The following is a 20,181-nucleotide window of genomic DNA, read 5'->3' on the forward strand; positions in this document are numbered from 1 at the left end:
TGGAATCTTCGCACTACGGGGGCATAATGTGACTCATTGTGAATTGTCACGTGAACTTTATCGTACAAGCTTTTGTCATCATTGACGACAAGGACGATAGCGGTGGAACAAAGCAAAGGAAGACAGACTGTCGGTCATAGCATGAGTTTTAACACTGAATGAGAGCCGGACCTCGATCACTAAGCGACAATTTATGCCATCGGCTTTATCTATCGAACAAGAGAAAGAGAGAAACATCTGTGTTCGTTAACTCAATCGACGACGACGACGACGACAAAGTGCTCGCTTTCCAAGGCATACGCCCACGATTTACCATTCTGTCCGCCAATTAGTCCCATCGTAGATACGTCTATCGATAGTCGAATAATTCGTCTCGCTGCAATTTGACTGCCCCCAGAGATTATGCTCGTTATCTGTGTACACGGAAGAACCTTAAGGGGAGAGGATGTATTTTGAATCTTTCCTCCCTTGTGTTCCTCGAGGAAATTCGTGTGTCTGGTGTCTGAAGACACGAGAATTCGCCTTCTCTCCAAATATAGACCGCTGGTAGTTCATTACGGTTATAAGCATTCAAGAGAGTTAAAGTATAGCCGCACGTTTTGGCGTATTTCGAGATTTATGCGTCTATAAAGATGTAGGAAGGATGAGAGAGAGAGAGAGAAGAAGATCTATATATACGCGTTTATATAGAAATGTTCGCGCAGCGGAAGCTTCCAAGGAGTCTGCGGAATCTTTCCCGAGTATTCGAACCCCGAGACACGAAGAAGGCATTGTATATATAATATTATATAGATTATAATATGTAACACGCTTCGCATAATTTACGCGCTCGCTAAACGACGAACAGTTAGCTCTCCTCCCCCTTCCTCTCTTTCTCTCTCTTTCTCTTGAAGTCGACAAGAGATCCGTCAGGCTTGTGGAGAGAGATGTAGCGAGTAAATTTACTATGTCCCACATTATATAGCATGATGCAAACTCCCGGTAACGAGAATTCACGAGAATTTCCAACAACTTTGCCCGCGCCGAAGGCTGCGTTGCGATGCGCGAAACTCTTTCGCGTTCCAATCAACGAGCGATTTTACGCGCCTCTTAATCCCTTAATTGTTCGCAAATAATTGCGTTACGAGCCGTTTATTCGGCTAAGCGCAGGAGGTATAATTTTCCGAGAAATGTTAGAAATTTCGGCGAAACGCGATTATAAATTGGCGCGATGTATCCGAGCAAGATTTTCGAGACAACATATATTTAAAATATATCTACATAGTAGCAATAATTCAACAAAGATTCAGTGTATTAATGCAGATGGGATATTAAATGTTTTATGATTATAACGCAAAAACAATAGTGAACTTTCGCAGATTTATCAGACCACCAAGAACGGCGAAAGAGATTAATTATATCTTAATTATTATTTTTATTTAAAATATACTTTTAAATATTGTTTTTATTTAAAGTATACTTTCTCTGCCGACTTTCTTTCTTTAAATTAAAAAAAACAGATATGGATTTTTTACAAACAGCATGAAAAACATTGCAAGTTATTTACGATAAATGTATAATATACGGTATCTTTCTTTTTTTGAAGAAATTGTCACACGTGGCAAGATTTACTTTGCTTAAAAGTTTGTTACAAGTAATAAACTCAAATATATAAATTCTCAGATCATTTACACAAAGTTAATATGTTTATCAAATATCAAGATAGATGGAGAACACTTTACTCAAGTTTATTAGGGTCCACACATACATTTATTAGGATCCACGTTTAAAATAAATCTACAGTAGTAATTATAAATCATTTGCAGATGCAGATTGCAATGAGATATTTAATGTTTTATGATTATAACGAAAACAATGTGACTTTCGTAGATTTATCAAACCACCAAGAACGGTGAAAGAGATTAATTACATCTTAATTATCATTTCTATCTAAAATAAGTATATTGTGTATTTTTCTGTTGACTTTCTCTCTTTAAATTAAAAAAAACAGGCAATGAATTTTTATAAACAACATGGAAAACATTGCACGTCATTTAAGATAAATCTATAATATACGATCTTTTTTTAAAAAAATTATCACACGCGATAAGATTTACTTTACTTAAATGTGTTACAAGTAATAAACTCAAATATAAATTCTCAAATTATTTATACGAAATTAACAAGTTTATCAAATGTCAAGATGAAGAACACTTTACTCAAATTTATTGGAACCCACACATTTAAAATAAATTTACTATAATTTAGTAATAATTATAAATCTCTACAAAGATTCAATGTATTAATGCAGATTACAATGAAATATTAAATGTTTTATGATTATAACGAAAACAATGGTGACTTTCGTAGATTTATCATATCACTAAGAATGGCGAAAGAAATTAATTATTATTTGTATTTAAAACTGTGTATTTTTTCTGTCGATTTTTTCTCTTTAAATTTAAAAAATAGGCATTTTTATTAACAGTATAGAAAACATTGCAAGTCATTTAAGATAAATCTATAATATACGATATCTTTTTTTAAAGAAATTTTCACACGCGACAAGATTTACTTTGTGCTTAAATGTATTACAAGTAATAAATTTAAATATAAATTCTTAAATTATTTACGAAGTTAACACGTTTCTCAAGTGTCTAGACAGATGGAGAATACTTTACTCAAGTTTATTAGGATCCTAAAGCTCTATTCCATGCCATATATCGTTTTACATTCATTTAAGGAGCAATAATAAAAGCTTTCAAGTTGACAAAGCACAACGCGAGTGAATCACCCTCGAGAGGCTGTAAACAGAGAGAGAATGCGAGAAAATCGAGCCTCTTACCTTGCAATCGGTGCAGTTGTGGATGACGGAGTACGGCTGGGCGCAATCGTAGCGCGCCAGGACCTCCTCGAACTCGCAATGCAGCCTCGCGGCCAGGGCATCGACGATCAACAGCTTGTCCAGGGCATCGGCGCACTTCCCGCCGCCGTTTAGCACGTCCTCGAGCAGGCCGTCCTTGCCCGGCGCCAGGGCGTTGACCACCGCTTGCTCGCAGCAATGCCGCAGACGCAGCCTGCTCAAGTACCGATATCGATCCTTTCTCAGGGAAAAATTTGACGTACTCCGAACAGAATCGTTCCTACAGATCTTCCCCTTGTGCGACTCCTCGAGATATAAAAGGCACTGTTCCCGGGCAGTCCGTACGCCCTCCTCCTTCTTCTCCTCGCCGACCCCGTTCCCGACCCTTGTTCTCGTCATCGTCGTCGTTGTCGTCGTCGTCGTCCTCATCTCGTTCTCGTTCTTGCACGGCATCGGACAGTACTTGGGCACCTCCGGTGGACCGCAGCTACCCTGAAGATCGGCCGGCGCTGGTCCCGCCAGATCGCAGGCCGATAACCAAGGATTCAACTGGTTCACCTCCCAGGTGTATACTATATTGTCGGGAATCTGCGACCGAGGCTCCTCTTCTCGATTCGACTTCTGCTCTCGCTTTTCTTTCCTCTCTTTCCGTTGTAATTGTTGCACTTCCTGCTGCTGTTGTTGATGATGACGATGACGCTCGCTATCGGTATTGTAATCGCTACTCTGAACGTACTGTTGCGGTTGCTGGTGCTGATGTTGCACAATGACCGTCGACGACGAATACGATGTCTCCAGCGGCGAGGCGTTCCCTCGCTGCGCGGGATTCTTGATGTGCGCGAGGGTCGGATTCTGCGTGAAGGTCGAGGTAAAGTGACCCGAGGGACTGGTCGAGCACAGCAGGGGCCACGTCAGAAGATATAGCATAAATAGCAGCAGCTTATAATAACTCCTGCGTGTACGCGGCTTCTCCCCTATTCTTCCACCTTCTCCTCTCCTCCTAATAATTGGCTTTTGGAACCAGGCAGTGTTATCGCTACGTCTCCATCCTCTTCCCTTTCCTCGTTCGTGCCCGTCAAACTCCTCGTCCACTGTCGCGCAACTGTAATTATCGATGCGTTCGTAACGACGATCCTCCCTCTCGTCCAACGACGAGGATGGCGATGCCCACTGATGATCACCCTTAGGCACACCACGATTAATCGCATCCACCTTCGCGCGGATGTAGTCTTCTTTCGCGACTCTGGGTCCTTGCTCGTTATCCGGAACACTAACACGCGCGTCGTCGTCCTCGTCGTCATTTCCATTTTTTGCGTGCTTGTCATGGTCCTCTTCGGGTCCACCGTGAATCCTCTTTCGCCTGCAACGCGCTCGTCTCTCGTCGTCCCCGTCGTCGTCGTCGTCGTCGTCGTCGTCGTCTCTGTCATCGCTATAGGCAGTGTAAGCAAGCACGTCGACGAAAGAAACGGCCGAGGTAGCCACGTCGGGCCCTTCCTCGGGGATCGGTCCTCTCTCCCGTCTTCTCCGTGCCCTTCCTCTTGCTCTTCGAGCGGAACAACGCGGGGCCCGTCGTCGCGGCGACGGACGGTCGACAAGGACGACGCCGACGTCGGCGTCGCCGTCGTAATCATTCTCGTCCTCGTGATCCTCGTGGCGATCGCGCGTGCGCGCGCGCACCACGCCGCGCGAAGCGGAATTGCGAGGGACGCGAAAGGCAGTGGCAGTTCCGGCTTCCTCATTATCGGGCCCGTCGTAGCGCCGGGCTCCGTTGTCGACGACGCGATCGCGAACGAACCGTACGCACTCGGCGAACGAGGTCGACGATGACGACGACGACGATGAGCACAATTGCTGCTGCTCCTTCTCTTCCTCTCTCTTCTTCTTCGCTCCTCTCCGTTTTCTCGACGTGGGTGGTCCCGTGAGTCCGAACGGATCGAGCCGCATGGGCGCGAGGAGATGATCGAGGACGCTAACGTCCTCGACGTTCTGTCGTCGCGCACCTCCCCGTCGACGCTCCTCGGCGGGCACCCGTTTCGGAGCCGTACGGTGCAACGTGCTTCGCCTTCCTCCACCAACGACGACTCTTGTCGCTCTTGCCGCCTCCCTGGTCGACGACGACGATGATGACGATGGTGACGCGGGCGACTCGCGGTGGACTCGCGGCGTAGATGATCCGTATTGCGGCCGGGCTGCTGCAGGAGGCCCCGCATCGCTGCCACCAAGGCTGAGGCCCGCCTCTCGGCACGCTCTCCGTTCCCCGATTCTCGACTCCTCGTACTTTCGGGACGCCGCTCGCGACGCGGCCTGCGTTACTTCCGCTATACCCGCTGAAGCAGGATACTGTTGTGCAAGGCCGATTCCGAGGTGACTTGGCTTCCGAGTGTCTCCTCGGAGATATCTCGAGAGAGATGACCACGTCGTTTTTCTTCTCCACCGCGCTGCGACACGCGTCGACGCCTCCTTCCTGGACGGGTAATCGAGCCTCGACGTCTCTCCGCTCCGTTTCTTCTCTCGCCGTTCGCGATGACAGTGGACGACGTCGCGCCACGCTAATCCGCGTCGTCGTCCACCCTGTCCCCTTGTCGGCGAGCGTCCGTTCACCGGGGTATCCCCGCTGTTCGATGATGTCAGCCCCGCTCGTGCGTATCCCGGACCAGTCGCCCAGGTACCTGCCTGAGCGGTCCGGGTTGGCGGGGCCCTTAGAAGTTCCCCTGGACCAGCGTACCACGACCGACCGAGACAGCGATAGTCGCGGCTGCCGCGGTGGTTGCGGCGGCGACGACGACGACACCGGCCGCCGCCGCGAGGAGTTCCCTCGACGGCGACAGCAACAACGGCAACGCAACGCGCTCGTAGTAATAGTCCACCACCTCCGCTTTCGTCTCTTCTTCCTGCCGCGCCACCTGCACCTTCTCCTGCACCACCACCTCGTGTCGCTCGCCGGCCTCGCGGTCTCTCCTTCTTCTGCTGCTGCTGCTGATGCTGCTGTCCCCGCTGTGCCAGGTGTTGTGCGCCACTTCCGAGTGAGCGCGACGACGCCGGCGACGGCGGCAGTTCTCGACGCGCGCGACGACGTTGCGTGTATCGAGGACGACCTGATGCGAAAGCACCTGAACAACACCCGCTTCGTCGTCGTCGTCGTAGTCCCCCTGCCGAGGCTCGCGAGCTCCCAGTGCGGGGCACCGAGGTTCATGCTGCATCCTGAACGCCCGGCTACGTACCCTCCTCCTTCTCCTTCTCCTTGCACCCCCTGCTGCTGCTGCCTGTCGTCGCCGATGATCACGGCCGGTGGCGGCACGACAGCACGCACCACGACGACGACAACGACGACGACGACGACGACGACGACGACGACGACGACGACGACGAAGACGACGAAGACGAAGACGACGAAGACGTTGACGCGGACGACAACGGCGGTAGTAGTACTAGTCTGTCGAATCGCCGCACCCGAGACCTCATTGACACATCCCGGGGTACTGCGCGTCGGTAACAACCGATCAAACAACCCGACGCGAATGTCACCCACGGAGAAGCAAAGTGGAACCCGCGCTCACTCGAACCGACAAAAACGGTAAATGAACACACGGCGAGATGATGATGTCTCGGTGGTTCCTCGGTGGTGTGCTGGTCGAGGAAGGGAGAAAGAGCGAGGTTATGACGTTTCACCACACTCGTACCACCACCGCCACCGCCACCCTCTCTCTCGCGCTTGCCTTACACCCCCGAGAGAAACGGGACGACCGATCAACTAACTGCTACTGAAATGATCCCGCACGCGAAACCGCGAGGTCGCACGCAGACAGGAGACGACGTTTGTCACGGCGACGACGACACTAGCGGGACAAGATCGGCAGACACTAGCGGGTATCTCGCGGCGACGAGGATGAGGCATACGAGAGGGGCATTATTAGGAGGACGTCGTCATCGTCATCGTAGAGAGGGTCGTCGCGATGCTCGCAATGCCGAATGTACGCGCTGGAGGCCACTCCGTGATACTCGGGACCCTGCTGCTGGTACTGCTGATGCTGATGCTGATGCTGGCACCACCGTCGTCGCATCGGCGCATTGTCACCCCCCGTGTGTGCAGCCTTGTCGCGGCGCGCCCGACGATTCCACTCTCGTCTCTCGGCGATGAAACGGCGGCACGAGCCACCGGAAAATAATGCTCCGGACGGATGATCGTAGCAAATGATGCTCGCGAATCTGTAGAACCTGATGACAATGATGGTCGGAGAATAATTAACGGTGCATCGTCCATTTGTCGCGAGTCGCGTAAATCCAAACGTCCTTGGTGAACACAACGGAGATTTATCCTATCCGCGCTCGCGCTGATGTTCCTTCCACCTTGACAGTTTGCGAGGAGATAGATCCTTTCTATCCCTTTTCTCTTTCTATCTCTCTATTTCCTGCATTCACCTATGATACCATTACGCACACGTGCGGCAGCCTGGCACGCGCATGGGAAAGGACGAGGCAATGTTCCATCTATGCACGCGCAAGCATGTACCCTCTCATCCCCAACAGGATTGCCGATCTATATCAATAATTGGTATATTCGTTATCTCTCTCGTCTCGCGCGCGCACGCGAGAGTATCTCGCGGTACCCTTTAACGTCAATGATTTATTATCATGCACTCGGTATGGTAAGGGGTGCTCGATGATCGTCGGGCACGATCGCGCGAGTATCGAGTGCGTCGATCGCGGGCGGATGAGCGGGAAGGGAGAATGAGGGTGAAAGGAGAGGGGGATGTTGTTCGCGCGACACGAACGAGAGCTTCGAGAGGGTTACGGCGAATCCACTCTGTTCGCGCCCCCCCAAACGGGGGAGGATAGACCCGCGTAGGGTTGCGCGGCGACACGGATCCGACGTTATCCGGATGTTACCCCCCCGAGATGGTAGCAAGTGCCTTTTCTCTTTTTCTCCCCCTCGCTCTCTCTATCTCTAGCTCTATCTCTACCCCCTATATCCCTATTATCTCGGGCTCTAAAAGACGGCGACGGCGACGGCGACGACGGCGGCGGCGGCGGCGACAACGACGGCAGCTATGACGACGACGACAACAGCCGTACGTCGAGACGGACCCAGCGACGGAAGAAGGGACGACAGGGAGCACAACGGGTGAGCGCACCAGGCTACTAATAGAGCACACACACACAACATGTACAACACACCACTCTTGCTTGCTTTTGCGGGCGAAGCGGGCGCGCGCGCACGTATATCGATACGACGACGTTACGAAGAAGAAGAGGAAAGAAGAAACACCGCGAGATGCGCGACCCGCGCCGACATCAGGCACTGCGCGCCAGCTCGTTATCGGCTAGCTCCCGTACTATACGGACGTACCCGAGGATCCCTCTTGGAGAGACTCGTCGCAAAACTTCGGGGGAGAGCGCCCTCGCTCACCCACTCTCCCTCTGTCCATCTATTTCTCTCTCTTTCTCGTGTCGCGATGCTGAAGACGCGCGCGCGCACCACGCATCCTCCGTCTCTCTTCTTTCGTCACCCTCCCCTGATCATCCTCTTGGTACCCACTCTCTTCTCATCCCCTACTCTGCATCCCTCATCTCTATCCTTGTTTATCCGCTGGTATCTCTTTCTCTCTCTCATGCACGCGCTCATCATCCTCCCTCTTTCCATCCTAGATTGCAACCCTTTTTATCCATCTCTCTCTCCCTCATCCTATCGCTCTCGCCCCCGCGCGGGGAGAGATTTGCAGGGCGGATTCTTTCTCCTCGCGAAAATCGCGCCACCTGCGATCTCTCGTCCTTGCGTCTCGCAGATGACGCGATTCCGAAAGAGGGGTTCCAACAAGTACGCTTGCCAACGAACAGTCTACCGTCGTGATCGTCGTGATCGTTGTCGCAGCATCATCCGGCATTCGAGACTTATTGTTAGCATTTCAAGTTTCGGTATTTCGACGACGACGACGACAACGACGATGACGACGACGATGGACGTCATTGGGCACGGGTCGCCATCTTCGTTCTCGCGCCGCTCCCTATCCGGGGACGGCGGCTTCGAGCGCTTCCACCCTCTCGCCCCTCTCCATGCGGCTCTTCCCCTTCGCATCCTGCACCCTTTATCATCCCCTCCGTCCTCTCGGCACTACTCTCTCTCTCTCTCTCTCTCTCTCTCTCTCACCCCCTTTCACTCGCCTCTCTCTTTCCCCGTCTTTCTTCATCTCTCCCCTTTCTCCGGATCTCCATCTCCCTCATACCCCAAGAATCGCGCTAAACCCCTTTCGCTCCTTTCCCTGTGTTTTCCCCTTCCAGCCTCTACTCTCGGCGCACATACGGTGCTATACACACACCACGATCGGCTTCCAACTCTTCTACCTCCCCTCTTCCACCCTCGACATCCGAATCCCGCCCCCGCGGAGGGTTCTTTGCCAGCCTCCGTCTTCTTCTCGGTAAAGTTCTCCCCCTCGCCTTCCTTTTCCTCATCCCTTTTCCCGTTGCCCTCCCCTGCTCGCTTCCGACTCTCTCGCCGATCCGCCCTCCCGGCCCCAGAGAGTGCCGACGAACACGGCGCTCGCCGAAAAAAAAAAAAAGAGAGAGGAGAGAAACCGGCCCAAGTACGATCCTCGACTCTCTGGTGCGCGCGGCGCAGTATGGATTTGTTCTCGTTCCGAGATTCGAGCGACGTCCGAACGACCCGAATATATCGGCGGCGGCGGCCACGGCCGCGCGTTATATACGCTTCGACTTCGATCGGCGTCGACGAGGTCGAGAGGCCGAGCCGAACCCGAGAGGATGAGAGAGGGAGATGGAGAGAACAAGAGATCGGACCGCGCGCAACCTGGATGACTTCGCATTCGTTTCGGCTTCCGATTACGAGGACCGGTAGGTCCTGCACCAGCATCTTTTCCTTCGATAGAGACTACACACCTCTTTACCCTCTAGAGAATCCTCCCTTGGACTACGGAGTCCTCGTAAAGGCAGCGCGCGCGCGATAAGGCTTATCGGCGAAGAAGCATCGTCGAGAAATGGCGATGCTCTTAGCATAATTCCATCAAGTAGCGCGACTCGCGAAAGAATTTGCGATACTTGATTGCTAGAGAATTATTATGCAAAACGATAGAAGACATTTATGTAAAGATCGATCGAGGATGCTTGATTTTTTTTTACATATCTACGTATATATCTCTATTTGGAATCATACATTTTTATCGTAATATAAAGTGGCCAATTTAAAATAAAGGTATTATCATAATAATACAGTAAAAGACAATTAGTATTTCATTAAACGTAAAAAAAGTATTATCATAATAATAAATATGTCAAGCCAGAAAATATATTCTCAAAGCAACGAAAATATCTTTCCCTGTTATTAATATCCCGTTGAAGTTTCATTTCGAGCTCTTTGCAACTTTCGACAATTTAATGACTTTGTTAACTTTCCTGTTACTTTAAGCGTAAAATGATAATAAGTATCCTACTCATATTGAGGCAAACTTTCTGTAAACATTGATTATGTTAGTTAACTCGGTTTTTCTTTTCCACGATGAAGGGAACACACGCATTTCCTCCATTAATTTATTTGTATATAAATTATTCTCTTATTATTAAATATTTCTCAATTAATGCAGGTGCAATTAAAAAAAAAAAAGATGTTGATTGTTGAAACTCTGCCTCAACTTGCATTTACAATGTTTCTTGTATCATTATAAAAGAAAGCGAAACCGAATTCGTGCATACGAAGAATTGTCTTTACGTGCATATTCTTTTGCGAAAACAGCTGCTCCGTCCGGCTATTTAAATTCCGCAGACCAGCTGAGAGAAAGAGAGAGACAGAGGGAGAAGTGGTATGCTGAAATGTAGCTCGAGTCGGGATTTAAACGAAATCCCGAACGCGCTCGCAGTGCCGTCTCTTATTGTCTCTGATCCTTATTAATTCCGCCAAATAATTAATCAATAATAAATCGCATTTCTGAGGTATCTCTGATTTCTGAGCTGATTAAATTTGATTTATCGATTTGATTGATTGATCAGCAAAGAAACTTTCACACCACGTCAATTGAGAGTTGAAATCTTACGCGAATATCTATAATGTTCTTTATCTTTTATGACATTTTTCTAAATTAATTGATAAATGTGATTTTAACGAAATTATGCAACAATTTGTGACTCGGAAAGAGTGATGTTGAACAATTGTTTAACTGTTAATTATTAGATTAAAAAGTTATAGTTATAAGAGAATGCACAAACATATTATAAAATCATCATTTAACAGTAAATAAAGTAAGACTTACTTTAAAGCAACTTTTTCATTCTTGGAATTCTTCAGAAAGAGAGAGAGAGAGAGAGACGGCGGCTTTAGCAGATAAAAATAAATAATAAATCAATATCAAACATGCATTTAAGAAAAATCCTTTCTATACGCAGTATATACCCGTACAAACTTGCGAAGCAGCATTAAAATTCGCCCTTTCGTTCTGCATTAAATTTATAGACGAAAGATATCGCGCGTCATGTATTTAAATAACATTGTCTCCATTATACCATGTTCTATCTCTTGGAAATTATCTCATCTCATTATTATCATATTTATTATTTATTATACAGACAAGTTTTCCCTCGAGCACATCTAGAAAGTACAGAGAAAAGACAACAATATATCAACAAAATCATAAATTATTCATAACAAGATCACATACACGCGCGAAGAAACCCTTAAATCCCAGTTGGAATCATCGGCGAACATGTTGCTCGTCTCCGCGAGTATATTCTGGTGTTAATATGCTTAAAACTTTGACTCTCTCTCGAACCATTTGGCGGAAGGTGCCGCCACCCCCGGGGACTACACCCCTGAGAGAGAGAGAAGCAGCGCGTTCTCCACCTCGGGACACCCTGCGCACGCACCGATGTCGGGCTTCCCTTTTCCCGTGCAATATACCATACAAAAAGTACGTGTATATACATACACATGCACATAGACGTGTACACGTGTGCACGCCGGCGCGCCGCCGCATCTCATCGATGGCCACGTTGCGTGCGCGACCCGTATTCTCAAGGTGGAAATGGAAGTTGCGCATGACCATGAGTGAAGAGAAATTTTCGCGAATCGATAATACACGACCAGCTGTAGCGACGAGTTAGTCACGCGGACAGCTTGCCCGTCTCGTCTCGCCGCTTGGTCCATCCGCGGACAACCCCCGAAACCATCCCCTTCCTACCACCCTTCCCTTTGGAGCGTTTCTCCTCACGCAGACTCCTCGCGATTCACCGAGAGCAATCGCGATACAGATATACGACGCTTCCAGCACGCATCCCCGTCGTTAGATATAAGCGATACATAATCCAGAATCCAGAGTACATATACATATATATTAAATATATGAAAATCGCATATCCGCGAAATTGTATTTCAGATGGAAAAGCAGAGTCTTTCACTCATGTTTCTTTCCTCGTTCAATCATTACAATGAGTATACGAGCTCGTCGTTTCATGAATTAATTAATCCACACGTAATCGTGTGACGCGCCCATTGCGCTGTCCGCTTAGGACAGGTGATCCGGATCAGCGGGGAGACGAAGAACGACGGTGTCGAGGACGACGTGATGGAGGAAGGGAGCCGCTGGAGGGTTGCTGTGATAGCGAAGGTGGAGGACCAGCTTCTCTTTCTCGCAAGAGAGAGGAGGGAGGAAGAAGGGGGCGATGGGGTGAACAAGTAGCTTGGAATGACGTGTAAAACAGCACAGCCGTCTCTTACCGCTCGTGTACACGTCTTGAGGCGAGGTACAAGAGGTAAGGACACGAGCGGCATTGTACCGTCACGTGCAACCACTCGCCGTTTCTCGACTGCAAAGTGTTGGCTCCGCTCTTAGTGCTCCTCCCTCGACCGCGAGCACCTTATGCCATCCTCCATTCTGCTCCCTTCTTCCTTCTCTGGCTATATCCGACTCATCTTGAAAACCTCGATTGACTTGCCTTTACTTACTCCCGCGATGCTCGCAAGAAGAATCATGATTCTTAAAATCCTATTCTTTTTAGGCATTTCTCTACTTAGGGATCTTCGAACTTGTAAGGCTCTATATTCGACGATCCTAGTTTCCGCTACTTGATCTTTGATTTCTAAAACGCTAGATATCTTCTATACGCAGAGTCCTTTACATTTGTTTGATCTATAATTTTTTAGAAATTTTTGTATTAATTCGTCGTTTTTTACAGATTGAACTTCAACAATTTCAATTTTCTCGGAAGAGATCACTTATTCGATAAATTTTATGATTTGACAGATACTCTTTTTACAAATTCTTGCTATAATATTTATAGATCGTTTAATTTTATTTCATATAATCTACAGCTTCTCAATTTATAGATTACTTGAATTTTAACTTTGTTTTGCCATTACCGAGACATATCGCTTATCGCAAGAGCGATAAAGTATGCCATGTCTTATGACACTGAGACCACAGATATAGGAAGCATATACTGTTCTTATTAAATCTTTATCGTAAGTAGAAAATATTTGCGAGTAAAAAGGATATGAAATTCTATTTTCAATAAAAGAGAAAGAAAAAGATATATAATCTATTAAATATCACTATCTCTTTTGAAATGTCTACTCGCTTACGAGCAATCTGTGCTTCCTATGTCTCTTGGCTACGACAAATTTTATGTTATACAATAAAAAAATATAAATACATTTCATTTTTATTAATAGATTAATATATTACATCTATACATATATCGTTAAACAATAAGATCATAGCAAATACTCTTGTGTCCCGATTTGGCAATTATAAAAACAAATAAAAATATTTTTCACGTACTACTTATATATAATGAAATCTCTCCGATGCTATTTACAAATCTTTTTACAATCTTGTCGCGTGACATTCTATTTGCAATTAATTTTGTTTTTATTTTCCTCGACTAAATCACGCGCGCGCGTACTCGTGTATATGTATGTGTGTCTCTGCAATATAAATAAGCAACAGAATATTGTTCGATAAACGAGTCCTCGTGATTTTTTCATCATAAATAAACTCTAATTTACCTTTCGAACGGATCTTTCTTAAAATGTTATAATAAAATAAAGGAGCTATAAACAGCCATAAAATAATATAGAATTATTGACAGCGTTGATGTCTCTCTCTCTCTCTCTCTCTCTTTCACTACGTTTGCTTTAAATCGCATATAATTGTTTCACATTAAAATCGTAGCAATTTTTGTTTCTATTGTTTATGTCGATGAGAAATCGGATAGAAACGTGTTATTTGACAGTAGCGAAATTTACATGTAATTCTGGATACATCGTATTGTATACTCATTTTATATAATAAGTATTATTCCATCTTTTTTATATAAAACAGTATAGTTAGCTCACATACAGTTAATTAGCATATATGTTAAATAACAATAAATTTTTCATAAAACTTATTTAAGATTTAACTTGATCAAGTTAATGTCTAAACTTGAAATTTATTTTGTCATTCACAGTATTCTATGTCCTGCATTGAAAGGAATTTATATATTTTTGGTCTTTTGAGACTGTGTTATATGTATATATTAACAGATAATATTTACAGATCCGATGTCAGAAACGTTCATCACTTTACAATGTCACGCGTGTTCGTCTCATTTACCATTAACGTAATAATTTATTTATAAACATATAACAAATCATGCTCATGTTTTGAATAACCAAATGAAATATGCAATTTCGAATAAATTTAATCTTGTACAGTAAATAAAAAATCAAGTAGGCCATATATATGTATAATTGCTAATAAAATAATATGTTATGAAATGGTAAATTAGAGTCTACACGCACGCGCGCACATACACACATACGGACGTTACACACGTACGCATACAACCCAGCACAGTCTTACTATATTTATTGAAAACGACTATGATTAAGGATAAAAAAAATAAAGCAAAATAAAGCAACATATAATAATATCTTTTGAACGTAAATAACAGATCGTTCATTATACACAGATTTTACATGTCTCGCATAAATATTCACAATCTAAAATATAAAATAATTCCCTCGAAAAAGATTCGCAATTATATATAAAATATGGAGTTATTGATCTATGATACGTCACTGCGTGATATTCGTCGCAGAAGAAAAAAAATGTAATGTATTACGTAATTTACCAGATAAATACCGGATATATTAGTGCAAAAAAATATTTGGCATAAAGCAAAGTCGTAATATCATAATTTGAGAAAAATATAACAGAGTTCGGCTATATTAAAAAATACTATCTACTTACCTACTTTCGGATTATCCGTTTTCATTATCCTACGTCGCTTCTATTATAACGCCGTGCACCAATATTGTACCAATGTTCCTCCCACAAAGGAAAAAAAGACTCCCTTTCCACGAGACATGAACGATTCGTAACGTATAATGAAAGTCACACAGTTGTCAGGCCATTATGTAATGACGTTGTTTCTGTTCTGCGAACTACTGGCCAACGTCATGGCATCATCCGGAATTTCAACACAACGATCGGAATTTGACGTCGCGAGATCTGACACGACTCGCGATGGTGCGATGTGAATAGGTACGGGGAATTCTTGAGCGTCCGCGTACAAGTTTACCGTATGTGGTTTAATGCTGCTGACTGAACGTTCTAACTCTTGTGGTTCACCTACAAATCGAAAAAATTAATAAATTATTTCATATAGCTGCATACGCGGGATATCTGTACACAATCAGCGAGTAACCTCACCATTTATGCTATGGTTTTCGGATACCAGGAAAACACAAGTTACATTACTTGGTTCACTAGCCCTAGTACTACCATCATCAACACTAGTAAACGACTGGTCGGAATCGGAGTTATTATCGCTAGAGTTATCGTTAGAATCCTGCCGAGATTGTAATCTTCTGGCTCTATTAAAAGGATTCTCTCTCTGTCGCGCAAATGTTCCTCCTTGTGTACCTAGAATATTTCTCTTCGAGTTATTCGTAATGTAGATGAATTATTTGATTCCGAAAGAAAAATATCCGTATACCTCGATGACCGTCACGAATGAGAGGCGTTGTGTCATCGGCATCCGAATCACTCTCGTCGGTCACAACCTGCTCGTCAGCCGCAAAAACCTTCCTCTTGCAGACAGGACAAACCCTTCGGTTTTTTGTCAACCATGGGTCAATACATTTTGAATGATAAGCTGAAAAATTGCAAACATGTGAATAATAATAATTTATTATTTTAAGATATTTCAGATAATATAAGAAAGATTCTGATTGAAGAAACGAAATATTTTTGTTTCAACGTAATATAATGCAAGTAGTTTGTTAATGAGAAATATTTACCATGTGCACATGGTAAAACTCGTAACTTCTCTCCTTCCACATAATCGTCTAAACAAATAGCACATGTCTCGTATGGATCACCCTTTGTATACTTGTGTGTAGGAATCTTTTTTAAACTAGAACTGGGTAATCTATGTCTCCGTTGTCGCCTTCTATCTTTTATGCATCTAACAATCTGTGCAATATATAAATAATTAATAATGAAGCCAAGTAATATATTATGTGCGAGATTTTAATACATCTGCAATTTACCATAAAAATAACTATGATTAGGAAACATATCCCAACAACAATAGCAAAGGGCAAGAGTAAATGCGTATTAATATTGAACGGCAGATCATCGTTAATCAATAGAAAATATAACTGGTCGTATAAATAATTTTCTTTTATAATTAATCCTGTAACATCACCAACAAACACAGCTGGTATCAAAATTCCTACAGGATCCTTTGCTGACATTGGTTCTGGAATCAATTTTTTACAATTTATATTCATAAAAAATAGATAACATTTTAGTTTCATAATTGGTTAGTACCCATTTAATTTACCTAATTCATTGCTGTCTACATTATGTACAATAACAGCATCGTATCCAGCTTCTTGTGCCATTCGAACTTTTATTTCAAAACTACAGTTATAACGTCGTATTAAAACTATCCAATTTCCATTGTAATCGGTAATATTTGGTGGAGGCTGTATCTTCTGACATGCAGCTGGAGGATTAGCGTAAACCGCCATACCCTAATCATAAAAATATATATATATACTATATATAATAGAAATCATATCACATAAAATAAATTAAAGAAATGTACCTTAATTCCTTCCGATGGTATTATGCCTCCAAACTTGGCAGGCATATCGCGAAACTCCTCTTCGATTTGATGCCTTGCCACTGCTGAAAACACTAAGATGTCTGCGCTGCTGTATGTAGCACACAGAATCAAAAAGATAAGCCACAATAGGACTCGGTGATTTAAACAACACTGTCGCATCTTGAAGCAGTTTAAGCATCCACCTTTTCATCAATTTTATATCATTTCAGTATTTTATTGAGACTCTTCTTGAACGATTCATTATACAATTGTCAGATCTACTATGGTGAATGCATCCAAAGTAGATAAAAAGTACATTGTAAAAAGTAGTCGACTTTTATATATATTCTAAAAAGACAAATATATTCCACCTTAACTCCTGAACAATATTCTGTTGCGTAAATTCGAATTGAACTTTTCATTTGTAATTATTAGATATACGAAAATAAATCCTCATGTACTAAATTCAAGATATCATGCTCCGGATTATAATCACACAATAGATAGCGATACACATTACGCGCATGATTCATAATATGTACCCAGTATCTAATTAAAGTAAACAAACAAGTTTCGAGCGATCTTTATACGATTTCGAATGCACACCAATTTTACGACGCATTTTCCAAGATCTCGAGACAAAGCGTCAACAGCGCGATTCGCCAACAATCATAAAAAATTGATCTTCGCGCAGCTTCCAAGGAAAAAAAAAAAAAAAAAAGAAACCATCAATCGTTAACGAAACACGCAGTAACACCTGTTGTCGGCATTTCCTTCTGCGAAATCACCCCCATGAGGATGATGTTGACACGGGGCCTCCTCGGATAAGAGAGAAGGCGATGATAACACGCACTATCCGCGTACATATATATTACATCAATTAATGCAACGAGCATTACGTGACGCGTGTATACATATATATTCGCGCGCGCGAGCAGCGGGTCAACACGACCGATTATCACGAAGCGATGCTGTTATCGAACGACGCGGATTTCGCGACCCGGATTATCGCGTGTCAATTTTTTGGGGGAGCGAACGAAAATAGTTTGTCGTTAATAAGAAAACAAGGCGCGATACGTACTTGAAAAGCTGTCACTCAGACGCGACCATTAGTCACTGCCTTATGCGCTTCTCTCGACCGGCCATTAACCAAGACAACACCTTCGACAATTTTCCTTTTCTCTCTCTTTTCTCTCCCTCGCTCTCTTTCTCGCTCGAGATCCTCGAGTCGCAAATATCCGTCCCTCCGGAATGTTTTCGCGCTCTTTGTTGATTAATCGCTCACGACGATGGGGAAGATGAGACGCCGCGCATTCACGACGAAAACGTCATGCTCGGACGTTTTTCGAGGTTATATTTTACTTGCCGACTGACGTTGTCGAATGACGAGCGCGAACGGCGACGATGATATAACGACGGGACATGGACAGAAATGATTTGTTTGCAAGATCCAAATCAGCTGGAAGTCGTAATCACCTGGTGGATCGAGCGAGCTGTCACTCGCCACTCGCGACTAATACATATGGGAAATGCGTAGAAAGCGGCCAATCGCGTGCGTCCGTAGACTAGGCGTGTTTGATGTTTCATGGCGCTTTAAATTACGACTAAGGTTCCGGATATCGTCGACACGATCATTTATTAAAGACTCAGGATAGAGTTACGTGACTATTAAATGAATAGTCACGATGGCTTTGAAAATAATTGCGGAACGTCATCGCAAAACATGTCATTTATATAAATATTATAAACATATGTATATATATATGTGTGTGTATATATATATATATATACGTAAGCTCGAGTTTTTAGTCATTAAAAATATATAATTATTATAATGAGAATGTGAAATATTATTTGTCAGAGACAATAGAAAGTATTGCGATTGGAGACAATGTTATTTCCAGATATCATCAAGATGACATACATGACTATATATATATATGCTGCTTTTATTAAGTCAGACAATGCGAGAATGCGAAAAGTTATATCGGCGCGAGTAATTGATGACATGCACATACCTGATTGTGCAGCGCACTTTCGTTGCATTTTCTATACGGCAAAACGATGGCACGATGAAGTATATCCGAAGAGAGGATTCCAGGCACACGCGGGAACGAATAAGTCGACGCTGAAAAATTGATAATAATAATCACACACACGATGCGTATTTAACACTATACTTTACACGAGAATTCACAGTCACGAGAATTTTTCGCGAGAGAAACGTTTTGCTACTCGGACGCGGTTGACCGCCATTTGAAGCTCCGTCGGTCATCTCGATATTTCGAGAATCGCAATCGAAATCGATTCTCGAAGTATCGAAGTAGCCGGAGCAACGCACTTCTCGCCCAATTTCACCAACGTCGATTAACTTTAACCTCCGGTTAAACTATATCTTTGTCTCTTTTTTATGAACGTATCTGAAAAGAGACAAAGATATAGTTTAACCGAAGGTTAAACCGACGTTGGTGAAATTGGTTCTTAAATCATTTTTCTCGTGTATGTATAAATTATTTCATTATTTCTCCTATCCTTTGTTTGAAAAATATTATTTTAATCGGACGGAAAGAAATAAGAAAATAATTTTTCTCAACAATTTAATTCGGTAATACTGAAGAAGAGCTTCTGTCCTCTCCGATTTATTTTATTACCGAAATTTTACAATAGTATTTGTGTGCGTAAAAGACAAATACACAATATTAATAATATGTAAATTAAAATCCGTTTACGCACAAAAATATACAATATATATTGTAAGTTTCGAGAAAATTGGAGAGGATCGAGCTCTCCTTCAATATTACCTAACCCTAACCTTGATTAATTAAAAAAAAAAAGCAATACATATGTACATATATGAGATTTAATGAAATATGATGAATATGGAATGTGAATGATATATATGAATTCAAGTACCGAAATATCTCTTATATTTAATACCTTACAGCAATACTTTACAAGAGACAATATAAATTTTCGCGACAAAATTCACTTTTAAACGACAACAATCGCGAGAAACACGGACACGATTTGCCACGACGCATCATTGTTCACGACTGTTGGTCATTTCGATACATCGAAAATCGCAATATTGAAGTGAGTACATAATTATATACATAATTTTATGATTTTTATATAAAAACACTAATAATAAAAAAATGATATAAATATTATTGTTAGATACTTTAATTTATAAGAAAATTTGCCGTTCTATATTATATTATTAATATAAATATATACAT

At 43.5% G+C, this 20,181-nt stretch overlaps 3 protein-coding genes across 6 annotated transcripts in view; all 3 read right to left on the bottom strand.

The window, feature by feature from the left end:
* Positions 1-4,786, bottom strand: part of Mid1 (calcium-permeable channel component Mid1) — an 82,794-nt gene extending 78,008 nt beyond the window's left edge. The window contains exon 1 of the mRNA XM_083042079.1: positions 2,825-4,786. Coding sequence (XP_082898205.1) covers positions 2,825-4,786 — 1,962 coding nt within the window. The remainder of the gene's footprint in view (positions 1-2,824) is intronic.
* A 25-nt stretch (positions 4,787-4,811) lies between these two features.
* Positions 4,812-9,442, bottom strand: LOC145938441 (uncharacterized). Its single transcript, XM_083042088.1, has 2 exons — positions 8,018-9,442; positions 4,812-7,379 (listed from the first exon to the last, which is right to left on the bottom strand). Exon 2 carries the CDS (start codon positions 6,033-6,035, stop codon positions 4,812-4,814), a length of 1,224 nt encoding a protein of 407 aa, XP_082898214.1. The 5' UTR covers positions 6,036-7,379; positions 8,018-9,442.
* Positions 9,443-12,998: 3,556 nt separating this feature from the next.
* On the bottom strand, positions 12,999-18,506 carry LOC145938440 (E3 ubiquitin-protein ligase RNF13). 4 transcript variants are annotated; one of them, XM_083042087.1, is made up of 8 exons: positions 18,024-18,506; positions 16,943-17,145; positions 16,676-16,868; positions 16,380-16,591; positions 16,128-16,302; positions 15,824-15,982; positions 15,538-15,750; positions 12,999-15,456 (listed from the first exon to the last, which is right to left on the bottom strand). In XM_083042087.1, the coding sequence occupies exons 2-8, from the start codon at positions 17,120-17,122 to the stop codon at positions 15,239-15,241; spliced, it is 1,350 nt and encodes a 449-aa protein (XP_082898213.1). In that variant the 5' UTR covers positions 17,123-17,145; positions 18,024-18,506; the 3' UTR covers positions 12,999-15,238. The 4 variants fall into 4 exon arrangements, with proteins under 4 accessions (XP_082898213.1, XP_082898211.1, XP_082898210.1 ...); XM_083042085.1 differs by having other exon boundaries at positions 16,943-17,290; XM_083042084.1 differs by lacking the exon at positions 18,024-18,506 and adding an exon at positions 17,700-18,002.
* Between the last annotated feature and the right edge of the window lie 1,675 nt (positions 18,507-20,181).

Source organism: Prenolepis imparis, unplaced genomic scaffold (assembly GCF_030444845.1).
Source record: "Prenolepis imparis isolate NDT839.2.m4 unplaced genomic scaffold, iyPreImpa1.0 SCAF_7, whole genome shotgun sequence".
NCBI lineage: Eukaryota > Metazoa > Arthropoda > Insecta > Hymenoptera > Formicidae > Prenolepis > Prenolepis imparis.

Excerpts from the sequence above, each read along its gene's own strand:
- LOC145938440 (XM_083042084.1), bottom strand. The coding sequence starts at position 17,838 with ATGCTCGTTGCATTAATTGATGTAATATATATGTACGCGGATAGTGCG. Across the intron at positions 16,869-16,942 it reads TACCATCGGAAGGAATTAAG|GGTATGGCGGTTTACGCTAA; the intron begins GTACATTTCTTT and ends TTTTATGATTAG. Across the intron at positions 16,592-16,675 it reads TGTAGACAGCAATGAATTAG|AACCAATGTCAGCAAAGGAT; the intron begins GTAAATTAAATG and ends AATTGATTCCAG.
- LOC145938441 (XM_083042088.1), bottom strand. The coding sequence starts at position 6,035 with ATGAACCTCGGTGCCCCGCACTGGGAGCTCGCGAGCCTCGGCAGGGGG.